Source organism: Kogia breviceps, chromosome 16, assembly GCF_026419965.1.
Source record: "Kogia breviceps isolate mKogBre1 chromosome 16, mKogBre1 haplotype 1, whole genome shotgun sequence".
NCBI lineage: Eukaryota > Metazoa > Chordata > Mammalia > Artiodactyla > Physeteridae > Kogia > Kogia breviceps.
In genome coordinates this window covers 16,247,327-16,271,025 of record NC_081325.1, presented here as the reverse complement: position 1 = coordinate 16,271,025, position 23,699 = coordinate 16,247,327, and the positions used below count along the sequence as shown (strand labels likewise).

Genomic DNA, 23,699 nt, shown 5'->3' with positions numbered 1-23,699 from the left:
TATTAACTTCTGCTATGTGCGCCTGTTGTTTGGGGCTGTAGGGGAAAGAGGAGTGAGAGCAACAGCAGCTACAGGCCTTTAGCGGAGGGTCAGGAATCTGGTGGCAGGAGCCAAGGGGACGTTAGATGTAGCTCCTTCAGGCACACCTTCCCTTCCCCATTTGCTCTGCAGTCACGTGCAGTGTCTCTAACTTACTCCAGGACCTGCACACCCTAGGCTGCAGCTGAGTCTCTTGTGACTCACTGGGCTAGCAGTGCAGGGACCCGGCCTCAGGCTTGAGGGCTGTGTTGGCGAGGCCCCAGGACAGGGTTCCCTGTGTCTGTGGCAGTAATTCTCAGGCGCCATCCCCTCCTGACCGTGCAGTGTGGCCATTCAGTGCACTGCATACATTTCATCCACCCCTGAGTTAAGAGCTTGACTGGCCCTTTGCAGTGCAGAGGATGGTGGTTAATTTTATTAACACTTCCCCGCGGGTGGGGAAGAGTCTGTGAACTTTTCAGTCTGGTTGATTCTGTACCAGAACTCTACTTAACGTCTAGAAGAGAGGAGAGCCCTTGCGAGCGGCTTGCCGTAGGAGACGGACTAGGCTAAGAGAACCCCCAGGCTTCCTTGCAAAAATGGAATTGGGGAAATGGGGAGTGGAGAGGTGCTCACTGGCCGGGACTAGAGAAGAATGTGAACGTGCTGCTGCCTGTGGAGCCACCCCCCGCCCCCCGCGGAGCTTTTACATCTTCCCTTCTCTCACCGAGGCGGCTACTCCTCCCCAAAGCACAAACCTTCCTGGAGCTCAGCCGCAACGAAGCTTCTACCCCAGACCGACCTCTCCCACGTTTGCAGTTAACGGCATCTTGCTGTGATGCTGTCCTAGCTGTTTTGTTGGTTCTGGTAAGTTGCACTCTCAGTCCCAGCAGCCTCTAAGCACCGCCTGGCTCCTTTCTTGTTCCTTGCCTGTTGCTCTTCATTCAGTATTTTTTTTTCTAAGGCAGATATTTAGTCATGAGGCAACAAATGCCTAGTTACGTAATGGCACCCAATCAATGTTTCCCTTCATCAATTAGTTTCCTTAAAAAAAACCAGGACTTTTTACCTCCACTTAAATCGAGACTTCTGTTGTTTTGCAGAACAGATTTGTTGGATATTTTGCAATGGTGAAAAATACCTACAATTTGACTCTTCCTCCAGTGAAAAAACTCACGATGAAAAAAATCATTATTTATTCAATTCGTGGTAAGTGCTTTATGTATAACTGGAGAATTGGCAGGAGGGCCAATGTTCTTACTATTCGGGAGGGTTTTCTCATGGTTATATACAGAGACAATCCCAACGCATAGCTGTCGTTTTGTGTAGCCTCAGGTATAAACCCCTCCCCCTGGAATTGTCCATCAGCCCAGCGCTGCTGTGGCCACGTTACCACGGCTCAGGTGACCTCTCCTTTCCTTTCCCATCACCAATTTGGGGGGCTCCATCCCCCCCGTTCCCTTCCTCCTGTTCTCACTGCTGCTCTGGCCTCAGCCCAGGGTGTCCTTTTCAGAGTAGAACCTCCGAGATTAAAGGGAAGGAAGGTCCCATGAGACCTGGAGACCACTTCTTTCTCATGCCCGTCTCCGGTTCAGGGTTTGTCTTGGGAGATGCATCCCTGTATCATTTTCTCTCCTACTCCTCTCAGAAACCCTTTTTTTCCCCCCTTATCTCCTGATCTCTCCCTTTCCCCACCCTCCTCCCCTATAACCCTCTCTCCCCCAGCAACTCCATCAGGATGTCTTAAATACCCGAACGGCAAATGAATTTTGTTGCCACAAATTCTTTTTGCAAATAACTGCGGAGAACTGCTTTGGGCCAGGCCCCCGGCTCGTGTTTCTTTGCCCTTCAGGAGCCCCTGAGTGTAAGCAGAGGAGAGGAAGGTACACAGATGAAGAGCTGGCCACAGTGTTGGACAGCTTCCTAGGAGAACAGCACTTAGGTCTTCCCTACCTGAACCTACAGGAACACAGAAAAGGGCTGCGAGAAACCTGGCCTCTGGTGAGGCTCTCTCGGCCCTCTAGCTGTTACCGGTTCTTACCAAGAGTAGAAATCCTTATAAACGTCAGAAGAGCTGACGATGCCTGCTTCAGGAGTGTGAGGGGAAAGAGGGGACCTGCCGTTGCCCCGAGAGGCAGAGATATTGGTCAGATCGTCCACCTCTGGGACTTGGAAAGGAAGGAGGGGAGAGGAATGGGCCTCAAGGCCATGTCTATTTCTCTGCCACCTGCCTAGCTTCCCTGTACAGCTCACCCTCAGGGAGGTGGAAACAGGGGCCCCTCAGTGTGGAGGGGATGGGGCCTCACTCACTGCCAGAGGTGCAGCAGGAGGTGATGCTTCCGATTCCCTAAAGCAACAGCCAGCTTGTGGGACACGAGGCGCGGTGCTGAGTGCTGGGCCTCTCCTGAGCCCGGCTGCGGGGCGAGGGCGCTGGTGTCCACCCAGACAGCCTCCTGTTTTTAGCCCTGAGGAGTCACACAAAATAAGATCTAGACATGTATTTTTTTGTTTTTTGGATTTTTTTTTTTTTTTTTTTGGTACGCGGGCCTCTCACTGTTGTGGCCTCTCCCGTTGCGGAGCACAGGCTCCGGACGCGCAGGCTCAGCGGCCATGGCTCACGGGCCCAGCCGTTCCGCGGCACGTGGGATCCTCCCGGACCGGGGCACGAACCCGCGTCCCCTGCATCGGCAGGCGGACTCTCAACCACTGCGCCACCAGGGAAGCCCTAGACATGTATTTTTTTTAACAATTCGTCCAAATATTCAGAAATAAGAGAACCCTTTAGAATATATGTAAAAGCTGCAAAGTCAAAAAAAATTACAATTGTTAGTTAAAATATAAAATGCTTTTTTCAGATTACCTATTTCTCCCTGCTTCTCCACACGCCCGCATCGCCGCCCCACTTCTTGGCAGGGGTGGGGAATCGTGCGAGTTACCACAAGCAGATCGCATGGGTTTCTGGCTTCTGGAAACAAACTTCAGCCCAGCGGCGTGGTTTCTGTGGGAAATTTTGGTCTAGCTTTCCAAACGAGCGTCGTGCAGGCGGGCCCGGGAAACACGGCGTGTTCCAGCGGGAGGCTGCCTGTGCGTAGAAAGGAGCAGCTGTGCGAAGGCTCTGTGGGCTGCAGAGCGCTCTGCGAGGTCCGTTCTGACTGTGATGTGTGTGTGTCACGTATGAGGGACAGGGCTGGAGTGGAGCCTCGCTCAGAACACCGTCTGCCTTCAGCCGTCCCCGGGGTAGAGCCGGGCCTGTCCGGCAGCTGGTGGGCGAGAAGGGACAGCAGTGCCTTGCTCTCCATCCTCTCCTGCAGGAAGTGCGGCGTGACAGGCCACCCAGGTGTCTGTTGGGGCGGCGTCTTCCTCTAGGAAATTGAAACTCAGCTCTAAAACCAAGTGGGTGGCGTGAGAGCCTGTTTTGTACCTGAGTGGATCCTCTCCCTCAGGGTCCTCTTGGTTAACCGTGGGAATCCAGGCATCTCTCGTTCTATTGCTCTTTGCTGTATTGCGCTTCCCAGACGTTGCACTTGTTCAAAAAATTAAAGGTTTGTGACAATTCTGAGTTGTCAGATGATGGTGAGCAGTTTTTTTTTTTTTTAGCAATGTGGCAATCAACCTTTTTTATTTAATGGTTTGTGTTAGAATTTTATGTATGTATTTATTGGCTGCATTGGGTCTTCGTTGCTGCTCGCAGGCTTTCTCTAGTTGCTACTCTTCGTTGCGGTGCACAGGCTACTCATTGCGGTGGCTTCTCTTGTTGCGGAGCACAGGCTCTAGGTGCGCGGACTCAGTAGTTGTGGCTCATGGGCTTAGTTGCTCCGTGGCATGTGGGATCTTCCTGGGTCAGGTTCGAACCCATGTCCCCTGCATGGGCAGGCGGATTCTTAACCACTGCGCTACCAGGGAAGTCCCGATCAAGTATTTTTTAATGAAGGTAGGTACATTGTTTCTTTTAGACATAATGCTATTGCACACTACATAGACTACAGTATAGTGTAAACGTAAGTTTTTGTATGCACTGGGAAAGCAAAAAAGTTCGTGTGACTCGATTTGTTGAGATATTTGCTGTATTGCAGTGGTCTGGAACAGAACCCACAGTATCTCCTAGGTAACCCTATTAACAGTATCTATACAAACCTCTGTGAGTATTAAACTATTCCAAACAGGCAAATAGGCATTTAGTCTGATGGAGTTTTGATGCATTTCTCTAACATGAACAATGAGAATAGGAATAGTTTCTCAAACTTCTAAGCTTAAAAATGGTTTTAATAAGTTCTAGAATTTCATATATTGTCCCAGTTTGATATCATATCCTAAGACTGTGACTTCTCTCTTCATCTTTTGAATTTTACTTAACCTCTGTGGAGATACTGTTTAGTTAAAACTGTAAAGTGCAGATCTAGAGAACAGAAGAACTAACACAAATTTATAAGTACTGCAGGTGAAAACTGGTGGAGAGTTTTATGGGTTTGGTTTCCTCATCTCAGGCTAACATAAAACAGAGGATTTTAAAAGTCTAATTTGAGATCCCTCATAAAGGCTTCAAAGACAGAAAGCTGTGCCCTTTGCAGCTGTTCTTACGGTGTGGGCCTCGGCTGGCAGAGCCAACTTAAGGCGAAAATTCTTGCTGCACCCACGTAAATAAGCAGGCCAAACGCAATGACAGCAGCCTTCTTTTGGAATAAGAATTATCCCCTTTGAGGTAGATCAAGGTGGTGGAGTAGGACGCTGAGCTTACCTCCCCTCCATGAACACATCAAAAATACAACTCGTGGAGCTACCTGGAGGCTGGTAGAAAGGCCCTTCTACGGCCAAGGCTGTAAAGAAAAATCCACGTGGAGTCTGGTAGGAAGGGAGGAGAAGTGATCTGGTCGAGACCTGCACCCTTGGTGGGGGACCCAGACGTGGAGGTGGGTGTCATGGGCTTGGGGAGTGGGGGGGTTGAGCCACACACTTGGCACTCCAGCCCTGGGGTCTGACACCAGGAGGATGAGTCCCCTTAGCTGCTTTGAAAGCCAGTGGGGCTCATGGGAGGCTGTAAAACACTGAGACCTCACTCAGAGAGTGAGTGGTTGCTTATACCCCCATCCTGGCAGACGTAGCAGCCTGAAAACTCTGACCAGGGAGAAAGCAGCCTTGGCCAGTGCTTGGTCACTGCCCATATTTAGGAGGAGTGAAACTACTCCAGGGCAGGGACTGACATCGCCAGCAGGAAAGAAACCAGCTGAGCAGTGAGGCACCAACTCCTCCGGCCCTGACCCAGCCTCTAACCAAGGGTGCACAGTGGGGGAAATGTAAAACCAGCACAGAAGTGCAGCCCCAAACCCTTGAGCCCCAGCTGCATCCCAAACCAAGGTGGAGACTGCCGTCTCTCTCACACACAGGGTCGCACCTGGCTCCGGCTCTAGCCCCTCCATCTCCAGCCCCGCTTCTCACCAAGGTGGTGGCCGCCACCGCACCCCAGGGGCAGATGGGACCTGTGCTCACTTCTCCCACCAAAGCCACTGAGCATACACAGACTGCATCGTCCTGCACAAGGGCATGCCTTCAAGACTGGGATAGGTAACTGATTCACTTAATTTCATAGAGACAGAGAAAGGTAAACAGAATGAGAAGACAAAGGAGTATGTTTCAAATGAAAGGACAGCAACAGAAAAACCCCCTAAAGAATAATCTTCCAGGGCTTCCCTGGGCTTCCCTGGTGGCGCAGTGGTGGAGAGTCCGCCTGCCGATGCAGGGGACGCGGGTTCGTGCCCCAGTCCGGGAAGATCCCACATGCCGCGGAGCGGCTGGGCCCGTGAGCCATGGCCGCTGAGCCTGCGCGTCCGGAGCCTGTGCTCCACTATGGGAGAGCCCACAGCAGTGAGAGGCCCGCGTACCGCAAAAGAAAAAAAAAAAAAAAAAAAAAAGAATAATCTTCCTTTGAGATTATGATCACAACAGACTGTCAGGAGAAAGTGTGACAGATTCTGTATCTTCTCTAGGCCCACCTCCAGGGTTGCCTTCACCTTTCATGGTCTTTAAGCTATTTTACAACTCTAAGTTGTAGAAAACTGATAATAATGCAAATAATTTTTGTACATAAAAATGCAAATTAGTTGTGTCTAGCAGAATGAAACAGATTATTAACCTGTTTTGTATTTATTTGTAAATTCATTTCATCATTCTTTATCTACCCATAAATGTGCAGTACTTTGAAACAGCTGTAGCATTTTACTGGTTCCTTAGTAATAAGTTAAAATTTTTGATGTGTTAAAAAATGTATGTACAGGACAGTGCTATGGCATGCAACAATTTCTATAAAACAAAAGGAGAATATATTTGTTAGTGTGTATATACATATATAAAACCTCTGGGAGAATATATATCCATATCTGATTATACATGCATAGAAAACTAGAAACTAGTAATAGGGGTTATCTGTTTGGGGCTGGAGAACTGAACAGGTGGGAGATAGGGAAAATGGAGACTTGTCACTTCATGCCTTTTATACCTTTTATTTTTAAATCTTGCAAATATACTTAAATTATTTTTAAAAATTTTAAATTGGGAATTAATTTAAGCTCATAAAGCAATGCCCTTTTCCTGCCATGTGATAAGTGTTCGACTTCGTTTGGCTCTACATTTCACTGACTTCTGTTCGACATCCGTAGAAAGAAGTTCTGCAGGTGGATGGGACAGAGGGGGAACTGAGGCAAAGAAACCATGATTCCTCATGACAAATTAATTGTGTTAGTGAGAACAAAATTAAATGAACACAAAACAAACTTAATATAACAATTGAGAATGATGGATATATGACTTGATTAGAATATTTGTTTTAGTTCTGTGCATATTTAAGTGAAATATGCAGGGTGGAAAGGAAAGCTGGAAAAATTGGAGGCTTGAGAAACCAGCCCTTTCATGAAATGCTGAAGTAAGTGAGTCAATTAAATTGAAAAAAAAAAGGGGGGGGGAAGAAACCGTTTGTCTGTAAATATATGCTGAACAATAGCAGGAACGTTTGGATACAGCTATCCTATATTTTCCATAAACTGGATTTAAACTAGGGCAAGAGGAATTTAGACTAATTATTATTAAGAAACATCACAATTAGAAGTCTGAAGAAAGCAACACATCAACAAGAAAGGTTGCACGTCCCCTTCCCTAATTTTTTTTTTTTTTCCTATGAAGGTGAAGCGATGAGATTCTAAATCTTAGAAGCTGAACAATGTCTTTTTTTTTTTCCTCCAGCCTTATAAATTCTGCTTTAGGGGACAGAACTGAACTTGAAGCCTTGTCTTTCAAAGACAAAATCCATGCAAGAGCCAAATGATTCAATACTGACACATTGTTAGCTGGGATAATTTTTTCTCTTTTTAATCTGTATTGTTAATTGGTGAGACATTTTGATCTTTGCTCTAACCAGCCTATCTTTTTAATTTCATTCAGGTGTTGGAAAAGGCAATGGAAAGGATCTAAAAGTACAAATAATAATGCAGCGAAAGCCTGTCTTCTTCTGTTCTGCTTCCAAAAACTGCAGGGTAAGAGAAAGCATGGAAACTGAAAATTCTAGTGTTTGTTTTAAATGTCAATGTCAAATCAGCATGTTGCCCTCCCCAAACCATCACTCACCGCAGGGAGAGGCCGTGTTGCTTCCTGGTTACCATCCAACTTGGTGTCTCTGGGTTTGGATTTGAGTCAAGAGTTAAATTTATTGTTCAAAATAGTTTTCAGGGGAAATAGTTTTCCAGAATGTATTTTCAGTTCAGAGTGGTGCTTTGCCTTTCACTTTTCCACAAATGCCAAGCATGTTCCCAGGAATCTAACAGAGTTTTAAATTCATGTATCTGGTCACTTTTAGCCATATTCTCTTCTTCTTGGTGAGTTTTATTATATGGCACTGATTCTGAAATTTCAATGTGCATGAAAATCACCTAGAGACTGGTAAAGAGGCAGATTCCTAAGTTATACCCCCAAAGTGTGATTCAGGAAATCTGGAAAGGGGCCCAGGAATCTCTAGACTTAGCAGTGTCTCAGGTGATTCTAACTCAGATATCCTGTGGGACTGCACCGTGAGAAACAATGCAGGGGTGTAATGGATTGGGGAGGAATCTCTTTGGGACCAAATAGTCAGTTTTCTTAAATGCTGAAGAAATGGTTAAGACTACAGACCTTTCCTGGAGCAACAGGAAAGCTTCCTTCATGCGTGTAAGAATACTCTATTCTTGGTTCTACATATCCATTCTCCTACTTTACACTACAATGTCTTCTTTCATTCACCTGACACATATTTATGAGCCCCATACACGGGGTAGACGGGGTAGACGCAGGAGCTGCAATGTGGGCATTCTTTACCCCGGCAATTCAAACACAAACGTCAATCCAAATTTATCCAATGAACTTTTCATCTGCTTCTGCAAATGGCATTGGCATTCTCTTACTCAGACTTTCAAATCTGGTATCATCTTTGATTCTCTGTTTGCCCGTGGCCCCTAAATCCAATTAGTCACCAGTTCCTGCTGACGACACCACTGGAATCTCTCTTCACTCGCTCCCTTCCTGTCTGTTCCATTGCCACTACCCGGTCCAGGACCTCATTTGCTCATGCCTAGACTTCTACAGTGGTCTTCTTACCTTTGCTTTCTCCTTATGCAGGGCAGTATATAGGGTCCTGCAATATGCATCCTGAAATACTGCTCTCATTGTAAAAAGCTGTAGCTAGAGCAGAAGATACACTGTACCCACGGTCAAAGCTAGTTAATATCTTCGGCGCAATATTCCTTTCTTTTTTCTGGCTGTGAGGCATGTGGGATCTTAGTTTCCCAACCAGGGATTGAACCCACACCCCCTGCAGTGGAAGCATGGAGTCTTAACCACTGGACCGCCAGGGAAGTCCTTTTGGCTCAGTATCCTTATCTGTAAAATAAAGGTTACATCTCAAGTGCTGTGAGGATTGAATTAGATAATACATGTGAAGTTGCTTTGTGAGTTATACGTCACTAAATGAATGTTAGGTGTGATAATTACCAGGCCAACTTTATCACCTAGGAAATGCTCCACGATAATCTTCAACAACTTCATTCTTATTTTCCTGGGTCTTGAATTCTCAAGATATAGCCCTATCGTACCTGAGCTTATTCGCGTTAGTAACATGGCCTGCTGTCTCCATGCCAGGTAGGCTGGGTCCCCTCTGGCCCTTGGAACACAACACTCTAACTTCTGCTTCCTGTTTTTGCTGGTCTTTCCCCTCCTCCAGGCCTGCCCTCCCAGTCCCCTGTCTGAACTGGATTCTCTTTACAGAGCTCCTCTTTTTAAAAAACTGAAGTATAATTGACATACAATATTAGTTTCAGGTGGACAACATAGTGACTTGACATTTATATACATTATGAGATGATCACCGTTTAGTTACCGTCTGTCACCATTTAAAGTTATTACAACATTATTGACTATACTCCCTATTCTGTATGTTACATCCCCATGACTTACTTATTTTAGAACTGGAAGTTTGTGCCTCTTAATCCCCTTCACCTATTTCACCCATCCTCCTATCCTCTGCCAACCACCAGTTTGTTCTTTGTATCTATGAGTCTGCTTCTGTTTTGTTATGTTCATTTGTTTTTTGGATTCTACATGTAAGTGAAATCATGCAGTATTTGTCTTTCTTTGACTTAATTCACTTAGCATAATACCTTCTAAGTCCATCCATGTTGTCACAAATGAAAGATTTCATTCTTGTTATGGATAATATTCATATATACATACATGTGCGTGTATATATGTATATATATATACACACACACACACACACACACACACACATATATACCTCACATTTTCTTTATTGATGGACTTAGGTTGCTTCCATATCTTGGCTATTGTAAATAATGCTACAGTGAACATGGGGTTCATATATCTTTTCGAATTAGCGTTGTTGGTTTTTTTTTTTTTGGATAAATACCCAGAAGTGGAATTGTTCAATCCTGTGGTAGTTCTACTTTTAATTTTTTGAGGAACCTCCATACTGTTTTCCATAGTGGCTGCACCAATTTACCTTCCCACCAACAGTGAGAGAGGGTTTCTTTTTTTCCACACCTTCACCAACGTTATTTTTTGTCCTTTTGATAATAGTCATTCTGACAGGTATGAGGTGATGTTCTGGTTTTGAAGTGCATTTCCCCGATGATTAGTAATGATGAGCATTTTTTCATGTGCCGTCTGTATGTTTTCATTAGAAAAATGTCTGTTCTAGGTCCTTGGCCCATTTTTCAATTGGATTGTTTCTTTTTTTGATGTTTCTTTTTTAAGTTGTATGCGTTATTTTTATATTCTGGATATTAACCTCTATTGGATACATAATTTATAAGTATCTTCTCCCATTCAATAGATTATCTTTCCATTTTATTGCAGGCTTCCTTCACTGTGCAAAAGCATTTTAGTTTGATGTAGTCCCATTTGTTTATTTTTGCTTTTGTTGTCCTTGCCTGAGGAGACGGATCCATAAAGGTATCGCTAAGATCAAAGTCAGAGAGCTGACTGCCTATGCTTTCTTCTAGAAGTTTTATGGTTTCAGGTCTTACATTCAAATTTTTAATCCATTTTAACTTTATTGTCATATGTGGTGTAAGGTAGTGGTCCAGATTCATTCTTTTGCATGTAACTGTCCAGTTTTTCCAATGCTGCTTATTGAACAGATTGTGTTCTGCACTTTGTATATTCTTGTCTTCTCTGTTGTAGATTAATTGACCGTAAGTGTGTGGATTTACTTCTGGCCTCTCTATTCTATTCCATTGATCTATGTATGTTTTTGTTCCAGTAACATTGTTTTGAATAACTCTGTGATATAGTTTGAAGTCAGAAAAACTGATACCTCCAGTTTTGTTCTTTTAAAGATTACTTTGGATATTTGGGGTCTTTTGTGGTTTCACAGAAATTTTAGGATTCTAGTTCTGTGAAAAATGCTATTGGTATTTTGATAGGGATTACATTGAATTTGTATATTGCTTTGGGTAGTAGGATGGACATTTTAACAATATGAATTCTTCCAATCCATGAGCACAGTATACCTTTCCATTTAATTGTGTTACATTTACGTCTTTCATCAATGTCTTAGAGTTTTCAGAGTGCAGGTCTTTCACTTCCTTGGTTAAACTTATTCCTAATTATTTTATTCTTTTTGATGCAATTTTATGTATTTATTATTTATTTATTTATTTATTTATTTATTTTTGGCCGTGTTGGGTCTTCGTTTCTGTGCCAGGGCTTCCTCTAGTTGCAGCGAGCAGGGGCCACTCTTCATCGCGGTGCGCAGGCCTCTCACTGTTGCGGCCTCTCTTGTTGAGGAGCACAGGCTCCAGACGCGCAGGCTTAGTAGCTGTGGTGCATGGGCGTAGTTGCTCCACGGCATGTAGGATCTTCCCAGACCAGGGCTTGAACCCGTGTCCCCTGCATTGGCAGGCAGATTCTCAACCACTGTGCCACCAGGGAAGCCCCTGATGCAATTTTAAATGGGAGTTTCTTAATTTATATTTCTGATAGTTCATTATTAGTGCATTGAAATGCAACAGATTTCTATACATTAATTTTGTATCCTGCAACTTCACTGAATTCATTTATTTTAAGTTTTTTGGTGGAGTCTTTAGTATTTCCTATATACAGTCCCATGCCATAAGCAAATAGTGACAGTTTTACTTCTTCCTTTCCAATTTAGATGTTTTATTTCTTTTTACTGTCTAATTGCTGGGTCTAGGACTTCTAATACTTGGTTGAATAAAAGCAGCAAGAGTAGGCATCCTTGTCTTGCTCCTGATCTTAAGGAAAAGCTTTCAACTTTTCAACACTGAGTATGATATTAGCTGTGGGTTTACTACATATGGTCTTTTTATCTTGTTGAGGTATGTTCTCTCTCTACCCACTTTGCTGGGAGTTTCTTTTTTTATATTATAAATGGGTGTTAAATTTTGTCAAATGGTTTTTCTGCATCTATGGATATAATCATGATTTTTATCCTTTGTTAACATGGTGTATCACATTAATTTCATTTGCAGATGTTGAACCATCTTTGCATCCCCAAAATAAATCCCACTTGGTCTGGTGTATGATTCTTTTAATGTATTGTTGAATTTGGTTTGTTAATGTTTCACTGAAGATTTTTGCATGTATGTTGATCCAGGATATTGGCCTGTAATTTTCTTTTTTTTGCAGTGTCTTTGTCTGGTTTTGGTATCAAGGTAATACTGGCCTCATGGAATGAGTCTGGAATATTTTGATGAAGGATAGGTATTACTCTTCTTTAAATCTTTGGTAGAATTCACCTGTCTGGTCCTGGACTTTTGTTTATTGGGAGTTTTTTGATTACTGATACAATATCATTATTAGAAATCTACCTATTTGGGTTTTCTATTTCTTCCTGATTGTTTTGGAAGATTGTGTGTTTCTAGGAGTTTATCTGTTTCTCCTAGGTTTTCCAATTTGTTGGTGTAGTTTCATATGATCCTTTGTATTTCTATGGTATCAGTTGTAACTTTTCTTTCATTTCTGATTTTATTTATTTGGGCCCTCTCCCTTTTTTTTCTTGATTAGTCTGTATAAAGGTTTGTCAGTTTTGTTTATCTTTTCAAAGGACCAGTTCTTAGTTTAATTGATCTTTTCTATATTTAAAAAATCTCTATTTCTGTTCTGATCTTCATGATATTTTCCATTCTACCAACTTTGTACTTTGTTCTTTTTCTACTTCCTTTAGGGCTAAGATTAGATTGAGACTTTATTTGTTTCTTGAGTTTGGTCTGTATTGCTATGAACTTGCTTTTTAGAACTCCTTTTGCTGTGTCCCAGAGATTTTGGAATGTTGTGTTTCCATTTTTATTTAAGCTATTTTTAAAATTTTCTCTTTGATTTCTTCAGTGACCCATTGGATTGTTTAGTAGCATGTTGTTTAGTCTGCACGTGTTTGTGTGTGTGTGTGTTTTCTAGTTTTCTTCTTATAGTCAATTTCAAGTTTGGTACTGTTGTGGTCAGTAAAGATGCTTGGTATGATTTTAATCTTAACTTTATTTAGACTTGTTTTGTGGCCTAATATGTGATCTATCCTGAAGAGTGTTCCATGTACACTTAAAAAGAATGTATATTCTGTTTGTGGGTAGAATGTTTTTTATAATCTATTAAGTTCATTTGGTCTAACGTGTCATTTAAAGCCAGTTTCCTTATTGATTTTCTGCCTGGATGATCTGTTCATTGCTGTAAGTGGGGTGTTAAACTCCATACTATTATTGTATTACTGTCAATTTCTTTTATGTCTGTTAATATTAGCTTTACCTATTTAGGTATGCCTATGTTGAGTGCATAAATATCTACAAGTGTTATATACTCTTGTTGGATTGCACCCTTTATCATTATGTAATGCTTTTTTTTTTGGTCTCTTGTTACAGCCTTTTTGTTTGTTTTTTATAATTGATTTTATTTATTTTTGGCTGCATTGGGTCTTCATTGCTGTGCACGGCTTTTCTCTAGTTGCAGCAAGTGGGGGCTACTCTTTGTTGCAGTGCACTGGCTTCTCATTGTGGTGGCTTCTCTTGTTGGCAGAGCACAGGCTCTAGGCATGTGGGCTTCAGTAGTTGTGGCTTGCAGGCTCAGTAGTTGTAGCTTGAGGGCTCTAGAGCACAGGCTCAGTAGTTGTGGTGCATGGGCTTAGCTGCTCCACGGCATGTGGGATCTTCCCAGACCAGGGCTCGAACCCGTGTCCCCTGCACTGGCAGGCAGATTCTTTTTTTCTTTTTTTGTTTTGTTTTGGCAGGCAGATTCTTAACCACTGTGCCAACAGGGAACTCCCACAGCCTTTGTTTTTAAAAATTGGTTTTATTTTTGTGGATTTTAAAAATTGAATTATAGTTGATGGACAATATTATATAAGTTACAGATGTACAACACAGTGATTCACAATTTTTAAAGGTTATATTTCATTCAGTTATAAAATATTGGCTATATTCCCTGTGTTATACATTATATCCTTGTAACTTATTTATTTTATACATAATTTGTACCTCTTAGTCCCCTACCCCTATCTTGCCCCTCCCCCCTTCCATCTCCCCACTGGGAACCACTGGTTTGTTTTATATCTATGAGTCTGTTTCTTTTGTTATATTCCCTAGTTTTATTTTTTATATTCCACATATAAAGGATATCATACAGTATTTGTCTCACTCTGACTTACTTCACTTAGCATAATACCCTCAAAGTCCATCCATGTTGCAAATAGCAAATTGTTCTTTTTTATGGCTGAGTAGTATTCCACTGTGTGATATATATGTGTGTGTGTGTGTGTGTTTATATATATATATATATATATATTAAAAATATATGTTTATATATCACACAGTGGAATACTACTCATATGCCACATTTTCTTTATCCATTCATCTGTTGACGGATATTTAGGTTGCTTCCATATCTTGGCAATTGTAAATAATGCTGCTATAAACACTGGAGTGCATGTTATCTTTTTGAATTAGTGGGGTTTTTTTCTGTATACATACCCAGGAGTGGATTGCTTGGTCACATGATGGTTCTATTTTTTGGTTTTTTTGAGAAGCCTCCATACTGTTTGCCACAGTCACTACACCAGTTTACTTTCCCACCAACAGTGTATGAAGGGTCTCTTTTCTCCAAATCCTTGCCAACATTGGTTGTCTCTTTTTAAAAAATCTTTATTGGAGTATAATTGCTTCACAATACTGTGTTAGTTTCTGTTGCACAACAAAGCAAATCGGCCATATGCATACACATCCCCATATCCCCTCCCTCTTGAGCCTCCCTCACACCCTCCCTATTCCACCCCTCTAGGTCATCGCAAAGCACTGAGCTGATCTCCCTGGGCCGTGCTGCTGCTTCCCACCAGCCAACTATTTTACATTGAGTAGTGTATATATGTTGATGCTACTCTCACTTTGCCCCAGCTTTGCCCTCCCACCCCATGTTCTCAAGTCCATTTTCTATGTCTACCTCTTTATTCCTGCCCTGCAGCTAGGTTCGTCAGTACCATATATATATATATATTTTAGATTGCATATATATGTGTTAGCATACGGTATTTGTTTTTCTCTTTCTGACTTACTTCACTCTATACGACAGACTCTAGGACCATCCACCTCACTACAAATAACTCAATTTCGTTTCTGTTTATGACTGAGTAATATTCCATTGTATATATGTGCCACATCTTCTCTATCCATTCAATTCATCTGTCAATGGACATTTAGGTTGGTTCCATGTCCTGGCTATTGTAAATAGTGCCACAGTGAACATTGTGGTACATGTCTTTTTTTTTTTTGGTTGCGTTGGGTCTTTGCTGTGCATGGGCTTTCTCTAGTTGCGGCGAGCAGGGGCTACTCTTCGTTGTGGTGCATGGGTTCTCTTTGCGGTGGCTTCTCTTGTTGCAGAGCACGGGCTCTAGGCACCTGGGCTTCAGGAGTTGTGGCTCGTGGTCTCTGGAGTGCAGGCTCAGTAGTTGTGGCACACGAACTTAGTTGCTCCGCGGCGTGTGGGATCTTCCCGGACCAGGGCTCGAACCCGTGTCCCCTTCATTGACAGGCGGATTCTTAACCACTGTGCCACCAGGGAAGCCCCACGTCTCTTTCTGAATTATGGTTTTCTCAGGGTATACGCCCAGTAGTGGGATTGCTGGGTTATAGGGTAGTTCTATTTTTAGTTTTTTAAGGAACCTCCATACTGTTTTCCATAGTGGTTGTATCAATTTACATTCCCACCAACAGTTCATGAGGGTTCCCTTTTCATTACATCCTTTCCAGCATTTATTGTTTCTAGATTTTTTGATAATGGCCATTCTGACTGGCATGAGGTGACCTCACTGTAGTTTTGATTTGCATCTCTCTAATGATTAGTGATGTTGAGCATCTTTTCATGTGCCTCTTGGCCATCTGTATGTCTTTCTTGTGAAATGTCTATTTAGGTCTTCTGCCCATTTTTTAACTGGATTGTTTGTTTTTTTGATATTGAACTCCTTGAGCTGTTTATATATTTTGGAGATTAATCCTTTGTCCACTGTTTCATTTGCAAATATTTTCTCCCTTTCTGAGGGTTGTCTTTTCATCTTGTTTATGGTTTCCTTTGCTGTGCAAAGCTTTTAAGTTTAATTAAGTCCCATTTGTTTATTTTTGTTTTTATTTCCCTTACTCTAAGAGGTGGGTCAAAAAAGATCTTGCTGTGGTTTATGTCAGAGTGTTTTTCCTCTAAGAGTTTATAGTGTCTGGTCTTACATTTAAGTCTTTAATCCATTTGGAGTTTACTTTTGTGTATGGTGTTAGGTAGTGTTCTAATTTCATTCTTTTATATGTAGCTGTCCAGTTTTCCCAGCACCACTTATTGAAGAGGCTTGGCTTCTTTTTGATGATAGCCATTCTGACAGGTGTGAGGTGATATCTCATTGTGGTTTTAATTTGCATTTATCTGATGATTAACAATGTTGAGCATCTTTTCCTGTGCCTGTTGGCCATCTGCACGTCCTCTCTGGAAAAATCTCTATTCAGGTCTTCTGCCCATTTTTTAATTGCTTTTTAAAAAAATGTTGAGTTGTAGGAGCTGCTTATATATTTTGGATATTAACCCCTTATCAGTCATATCATTTACAAATATTTTTCCCCATTCAATAGGTTGTCTCTTCATTTTGTCATTGGTTTCCATTGCTATACAAAAGCTTATATGCTTAATTAGGTCCCACTTATTTATTTTTGCTTTTGTTTCCTTTGATTTAGGAGACAGATCCAAAGAATTATTACTATAACTTACATCAGAGTGTTCTGCCTATGTTTTCCTCTAGGAGTTTTATAGTATCCAGTCTTACATTTAGGTCTTTAATCCATTTTGAGTTTTTGTACATGGTGTTAGAGAATGTTCTTTTACATGTAGCTGTCCTACAGCCTTTGTTTTAAAGTCTATTTTGTATAATGTAAGTATTGCTACCCCAAACTTCTGTTTCTATTTGCATGGAATATTTTTTTGTATCCCTTCACTTTCAGTCTGTGTGTGTCTTTGGATCAGAAGTGAATCTCTTGTAGGCAGCATATAGATGGGTCTTGTTTTTTTTTTTTTTTTTTTTAATCCATCAGTCACCCTATGTCTTGATTGAAGAATTTACATTTAAAGTGATTATTCATAGGTTGTACTAAATACCATTTTGTTAATTATTTTCTGGTTGTTTTTGAAGTTCTTCTATGTTCCTTCTCTTGCTCTCTTCCTTTGGAATTTGATGACTTTCTTTAGCATTATGTTTGAATTCCTTTTTCTAATTTTTCTCAATATTAGGTTTTTGGTTTGTGGTTAATTTGAGGTTTGTGTATAGCAGCCTATGTGTGTAGCAGTCTATTTTAAGTTGATTACTTAAGTTCAAATCATTCTAAAAACACTACATTTTTACTCCCCCAACTCCATGTTTTATGTTTTTATTTTATATCTTTTGATTTTATATACCTACTAATTATTGTAGTTATAGTTAATTTTACAAGTTTTGTCTTTAAACCTTATAACCTTTGTAAGTGGTTGATCCACTGCCTTTACTATACGCTTGCTTTTACCAGGGAGATTTTTCCTTTCACATGTTTTCTGATTTCTAGTAATGGCCTTTTCTTTTTTGCTTAAAGAAGTCCTTTTAACATTTCTTGTACAACTGGTTCAGTGGTGAACTCCTGTAGGTTCTGCTTGTCAGAGAAACGTTATTGCTCCTTTAATTCTGAACAATAACCTTGCCAGATAGAGTATGCTTGGTTATAAGTTTTTCCCTCTCAGTACTTTGAATATATTGTGCCACCCGCGTATGGCCTGTAAAGTTTCTGCTGAAAAATCAGCCGATAGTCTTATAGGGGTTCTCTTGTACATAACTAGTTGTTTTTTCATTCTTTTGCACCTAATATGCTCTTGATTCCATCTCCTGTATTGTTCCTTTCAGTTACTGTATTCTTCAGCTCTGATTGGTTCTTTTTTATATCTTTGTTGGAGTCCTCACTGTGTTCATTCTTCTTCCAGGTTTGGTGAGTATCTTTATGGGTATTACTTTATCAGGTTGATTACTTATGTCCATTTCGTTGGTTCTTATCCTGAAGTTTTGTCTTGTTCTTTCATTTGGAACATATTCCTGTCTCATTTGTTTCTGTGTATTAGGTAGATTAGCCACATCTTCTGGTTTTGAAGAAGTGGCCTTATGTAGAAGGTTTCCTGGGGAGCCCAGAAGAGCAATCCCTGCTAGTCACCAGAGCCAGGGATGTTTTCTTTGTGGGCTGCATGTGCCCCTCCTGTTGTATGGTGCCACAGTTGCTGCAGTCACACTGGTGGAAGGGGCTGGCCCCCAAGCCAGCTGCCTGTGTGGCCTGGCCACAGCTGCTGTGCATTCACTGCTGGGCAAGGCTGGCCCCAGTGTGGCTGGCTGTGGGGCCCAACCACAACAGTTGCAGATACAATTGTGAGTGGGATTGGGCTCCCACCCTGGGAGGAGGGGGGGCTATAACCAGCCAAGGACTCCCACTGGATATGGCAGGGTGGCAGCTGCTTTGGAGGGGTGCCAGCTGGGAGGAGCGGCTTTGGGTAGGGCAGGTCTGCAGGGGAATGCTGGGGTTGGGGTGAGTGGTGTTAGCAAGGTAGATGGCAAATGTTTTGAAATGGCACCTGCCCGTGCTGGGTCAGCCTAGGTAGAAGGAGAATTTTTTTAATGATGTCCGTCAGCACTTTGTTCCCCAGAGGCAGTTTCTTCCCCGCTTTGGCACTCACCCTAAAGTTAATGAATGTACTTCACATATGGCCTGGGCACTTTGCAAAGTGCTGCCTCTGTCCTGGGACTCAAAGTGAGTGAATTTGTGTGTGTGCCCTTTAAGAGCAGAGTCTTGGTTTCCTACAGCTCTCCTGGATACAAGCCCTGCTGTTTTTCAAAACCAGATATTGTTATGGGGGCTCATCTTCCTGGTGCAGGTCCCCAGGGCTGGGGTGCCTTGATGTGGGGCTCGAACCCCTCTCTCCTGAGGGAGAACCTCCGTGTTTGTGAGGTCCCCTCCCATTTGGGGGTAGCCATGTTGGGGGTATGGGTCCTGATAAGACCACATCTCTGCCCTCCTACCTGTCTCAATGTGTTTTTTTCTTTATATCCTTAGTTGTAGGAGAGCTGTTCTACTAGTCTTCGGGTCATTCTCAGAGAGAGTTGTTGCACACGCAGTTGTAGTTTTGGAGTGTCCATGGGAGCATCTTCCTACTCCACCATCTTGATCCTGCCTCAGTGTTTCATTTATACATTTTATACAGATTCTTCATTTATACAAATTCTTCCATGCCCATCTCGGTTTCTACCTCCTCGGTGACACTTTCTCATTCTGCGCCTCTTGTTAGCCTCCCTGAAGCACACAACGGCACCCTTAGTCTTCATCGTACAGCTTAATACGTAGTTCTATGCTATTCCGCTATTGTTCCTGATGTGTTTTACTCCCTGAAGCATCAACGGAGTCTTCACTTTCTTTTGTATCTTTCACAGGGCCTAGCATAGACCTTTCTCACTGTGGCTGTCATTATACAAGGGTGTATCTGTAACAATCAGTATAGCTTCAAAGTTGTTGATTCCAGAAACTTGGCCTACCTTTGGTCACTCCATCCAGCAGTCTGCTACAGACAAGGCCTATGATCCCATCAGCAAACATATTTTTGATAAAATGTGAGCAACTAGGCATTGCTTTTTAAATATGCATACTAGCTTTAAAATTGAGCTGCTTATGTATTCCCAACATATGAAAATTAGGTGACACACATTCAACAATAATGTTTACCTGGTTAAAGTCTAATAGAAAATTGAATACTTTGCTTTTCAAGTGTTCCACCATAACCCTCAACCACGATGGCCTGTTAAAAATGTTAACAACAGTATTGCAACTTTATAGAAATATTAACATTTATACATGTAGTCATTGGGCTATGAGACCAAGAGTACTTGATTAAATATAAGAAGCCTCAATAAGTGAACATGAACTTCACTGTTGTCTCATTATCAGTTAGGTTTATAGTTCTGAATTCCATGTGTTCATCCACAGATAGTTCATGATGCTGAAACAGACAGAGTAATAATCAATCCATCCAACTGTCCACCTCTGTATGATGAGGTGAAAGTGAAATTTCTCTCTTCTTCGGTGAGTAATCAAGAAACAGTCTATGCTAATCTTGTCTAGTCTTCTAAATGATTCTGGTTTGGGATTTCCTTTGCTACAATTCCCAACAAGGGAGATGATAGGAGATGTCAACCCCTAGTCAGGGATGGGGAGACAAAACAAGTCAGATTTCTGTATCGAATTTTTTTTTAAAAAGAAAATATGTAATATATTTTTGCTCATTTGTTTTCTAAGTTGTATACAATTTGCATGTATTAATTTTCAAATAAGAAAAAAATATAAAAACCCGGATGTTAAAAAAAAAAACAAACCAAGGTATAAACTACATAGCAGTGATATTTTTGGTTTGTATCTTTAAAACACATTGCTCCCCATAACTTATAAAATACGTTAAAGTGAGGGAGATTTTGCTTTCCTCTCGATGTAGAATTCATTTAAAATAGCATATTTAATCCAATATTTATGAAAAATACCTGCCATTGTCATTACAGTATAATTTATGCTGACCAGTTATCCAATGTATGTCGGATTATTCTGTATATAGCAAATTTCTAAGCCCCAATAGTTTCAATTCATTTTCCTGTTAAATCATCAACCAGAACTGCCAACATGTAACTGTGTTTGCTCAATTTAAAGCTTATTTCCTGTGCCCACCTGCATCCCCTGCTTGCTCCCTGTTGGCGGAGAATTTGCTAAGTTTGAAACGGTACATGTGTTGAAGCAAGTGGCCGGGATAGCTCCCCTTGTATAACGGAGCCAGTCTGAATTATCTTAATCAGTGGTCTCTAAGCAGAAGCACTGGTGTAGGGGCACTAGCCAAGGGGATGTTGGTGACATCTGGCCTTTGTGTTTGTCAAGGGTCATGAGATTAAAGCACTTTCAGAAATCATAGGTATTTCTATTATCATCAGTCATGGTTAATTATCCAATGTAGCTGCTCCTTGTAGGAACGGATGACATATTGGGGCAGAAATAGACATAGGTCCTTGGTAGATTCTGTTTAGCACTATCTAACCCAGATTAAAAGACCAGTGTCTAAATTTATAAATATCTATCAGAGAAAAATACATTCCTTGAAAATTTTGCTAGAAATGGTGAGAGAAAGGAACACCAATCTCTCAAAGTCTCTGTCTTGGTGTCAAGTATGATGTTGATAGTAAGTGCTGCATATTCAATAGCTAGTTATTTGATGAACGTACAGATGAGTAAAGGAAGAACTTTTAATCCCTTTGGAAAGATTATTTTTCACAGTAAAATGGATACTAAGAACTAATTTTTTTTTAACCATGTCTTTTTAGGATCTTCCTAAATACTATGACGACTGTCCATTTTTCTTTTGGTTCCATACATCCTTTATACAAAATAACAGGTATGGCTATGGTATAATCCAGTAGAAACAGCTTAGTCTCGAATGTCTGCGTAAGAGGTAATGACAAGTCTTTTGCTAATTGCCATAAGCCCAATTTATAGAAACCAAAAAATCCTTGAGTCACCGTTCTTCATTGCTTTCCTTATTGTGATCTGGTTATTTTAAAAATATGGCTATTTTTTTAACATCTTTATTGGAGTAGAATTGTTTTACAATGGTGTTAGTTTGTGCTGTATAACAAAGTGAATCAGCTATATGTATACGTATATCCCCCATCCCCTCCCTCCTGCGTCTCCCTCCCACCCTCCCTATCCCAGCCCTCTATGTGGACACAAAGCACCGAGCTGATCTCCCTGTGCTATGTGGCTGCTTCCCACTAGCTAGCTATTTTACATCTAGTAGTATATACAAGTCCATGCCACTCTCTCACTTCTTCCCAGCTTACCCTTCCCCCTCTCCATGTCCTCAAGTCCGTTCTCTGTCTTTATTCCTGCCCTGTCCCTCGGTTCATCAGAACTTTTTTTTTAGATTCCATATATATGTGTTAGCATACAGTATTTGTTTTTCTGACTTACTTCACTCAGTATGGCAGACTCCAGGTCCATCCACCTAACTACAAATAACTCAGTTTCATTTCTTTTTATGGCTGAGTAATATTCCATTGTATATATGTGCCACATCGTTTTAATACATCTCTATTGGAGTATAATTGCTTCACAATGCTGTTAGTTCCTGTTGTACAACAAAGTGAATCAGCCACATGCATACATATGTCCCCATATTCCCTCCCTCTTGAGCCTCCCTCCCACCCTCCCTATCCCACCCCTCTAGGTGGTCACAAAGCACAGAGCTGATCTCCCTGTGCTATGCAGCTCCTTCCCACTAGCTATCTATTTTACATTTGGTAGTGTATATGTCAATGCTACTCTCACTTCTTTCCAGCTTCCCCCCGTCCCCCCACTGCATGTCCTCAAGCCCGTTCTCTACATGTGTGTCTTTATTCATGCCCTGCTACTAGGTTCATCAGTACCGTTTTTTCTTTTTAGATTCCATATATATGCATTAGCATACAGTATTTGTTTTTCTCTTTCTGACTTACATCACTCTGTATGACAGACTCTAGGTCCATCCACCTCACTACAAATAACTCAATTTCATTTTATGGCTGAGTAATATTCCATTGTATATATGTGCCACATCTTCCTTATCCATTCATCTGTCGATGGACACTAAGGTTGCTTCCATGTCCTGGCTATTGTAAATAGAGCTGCAATGAACATTCTGGTACATGACTCCTTTTGAATTATGGTTTTCTCTGGGTATATGCCCAGTAGTGGGATTGCTAGGTCGTATGGTAGTTCAATTTAGTTTTTTAAGGAACCTGCATACTGTTCTCCATAGTGGCTATCTCAGTTTACATTCCCACCAACAGTGCAAGAGGTTTCCCTTTTCTCCACCCCCTCTCCAGCATTTATTGTTTGTAGATTTTTTTTTTTTTTTTTTGGTACGCGGGCCTCTCACTGTTGTGGCCCCTCCGGTTGCGGAGCACAGGCTCCGGATGCACAGGCCTAGTGGCCATGGCTCACGGGCCCAGCCGCATCCGCGGCATGTGGGATCTTCCTGGACCAGGGCACGAACCCGTGTCTCCTGCATCGGCAGGCGGATTCTCAACCACTGTGCCACCAGGGAAGCCCTGTTTGTAGATATTTTGATGATGGCCATTATGACTGGTTCCTGAGGTGATACCTCATTGTAGTTTTGATTTGCATTTCTCTAATGATTAGTGATGCTGAGCATTCTTTCATGTGTTTGTTAGCAACCTGTATATCTTCTTTGGAGAAATGTCTATTTAGGTCTTCTGCCCATTTTTGGATAGGGTTTTTTTGATATTGAGCTTCACTTTTCATATTGAGTTTGTATATTTTGGAGATTAATCCTTTGCCAGTTGCTTTGTTTGCAAATATTTTCTCCCATTCTGAGGGTTGTCTTTTCATCTTGTTTATGGTTTCCTTTGCTGTGCAAAAGCTTTTAAGTTTCATTAGGTTCCATTTGTTTATTTTTGTTTTTATTTCCCTTACTCTAAGAGGTGGGTCAAAAAGGATTTACTGTGATTTATGTCATAGCATTCTGCATGTTTTCCTCTAAGAGTTTGATAGTGTCTGGCCTTACATTTAGGTCTTTAATCC

The 23,699-nt window shown here is 41.6% G+C and overlaps 1 protein-coding gene across 1 annotated transcript in view; it reads left to right on the top strand.

Annotated features, from left to right (window-relative positions):
* Positions 1–23,699, top strand: part of LOC131743160 (phosphatidylinositol 3,4,5-trisphosphate 3-phosphatase TPTE2-like) — a 92,136-nt gene that overhangs the window by 66,350 nt on the left and 2,087 nt on the right. The window contains exons 18-21 of the mRNA XM_067016893.1: positions 1,122–1,227; positions 7,447–7,538; positions 20,070–20,165; positions 21,443–21,513. Coding sequence (XP_066872994.1) covers positions 1,122–1,227; positions 7,447–7,538; positions 20,070–20,165; positions 21,443–21,513 — 365 coding nt within the window. The remainder of the gene's footprint in view (positions 1–1,121; positions 1,228–7,446; positions 7,539–20,069; positions 20,166–21,442; positions 21,514–23,699) is intronic.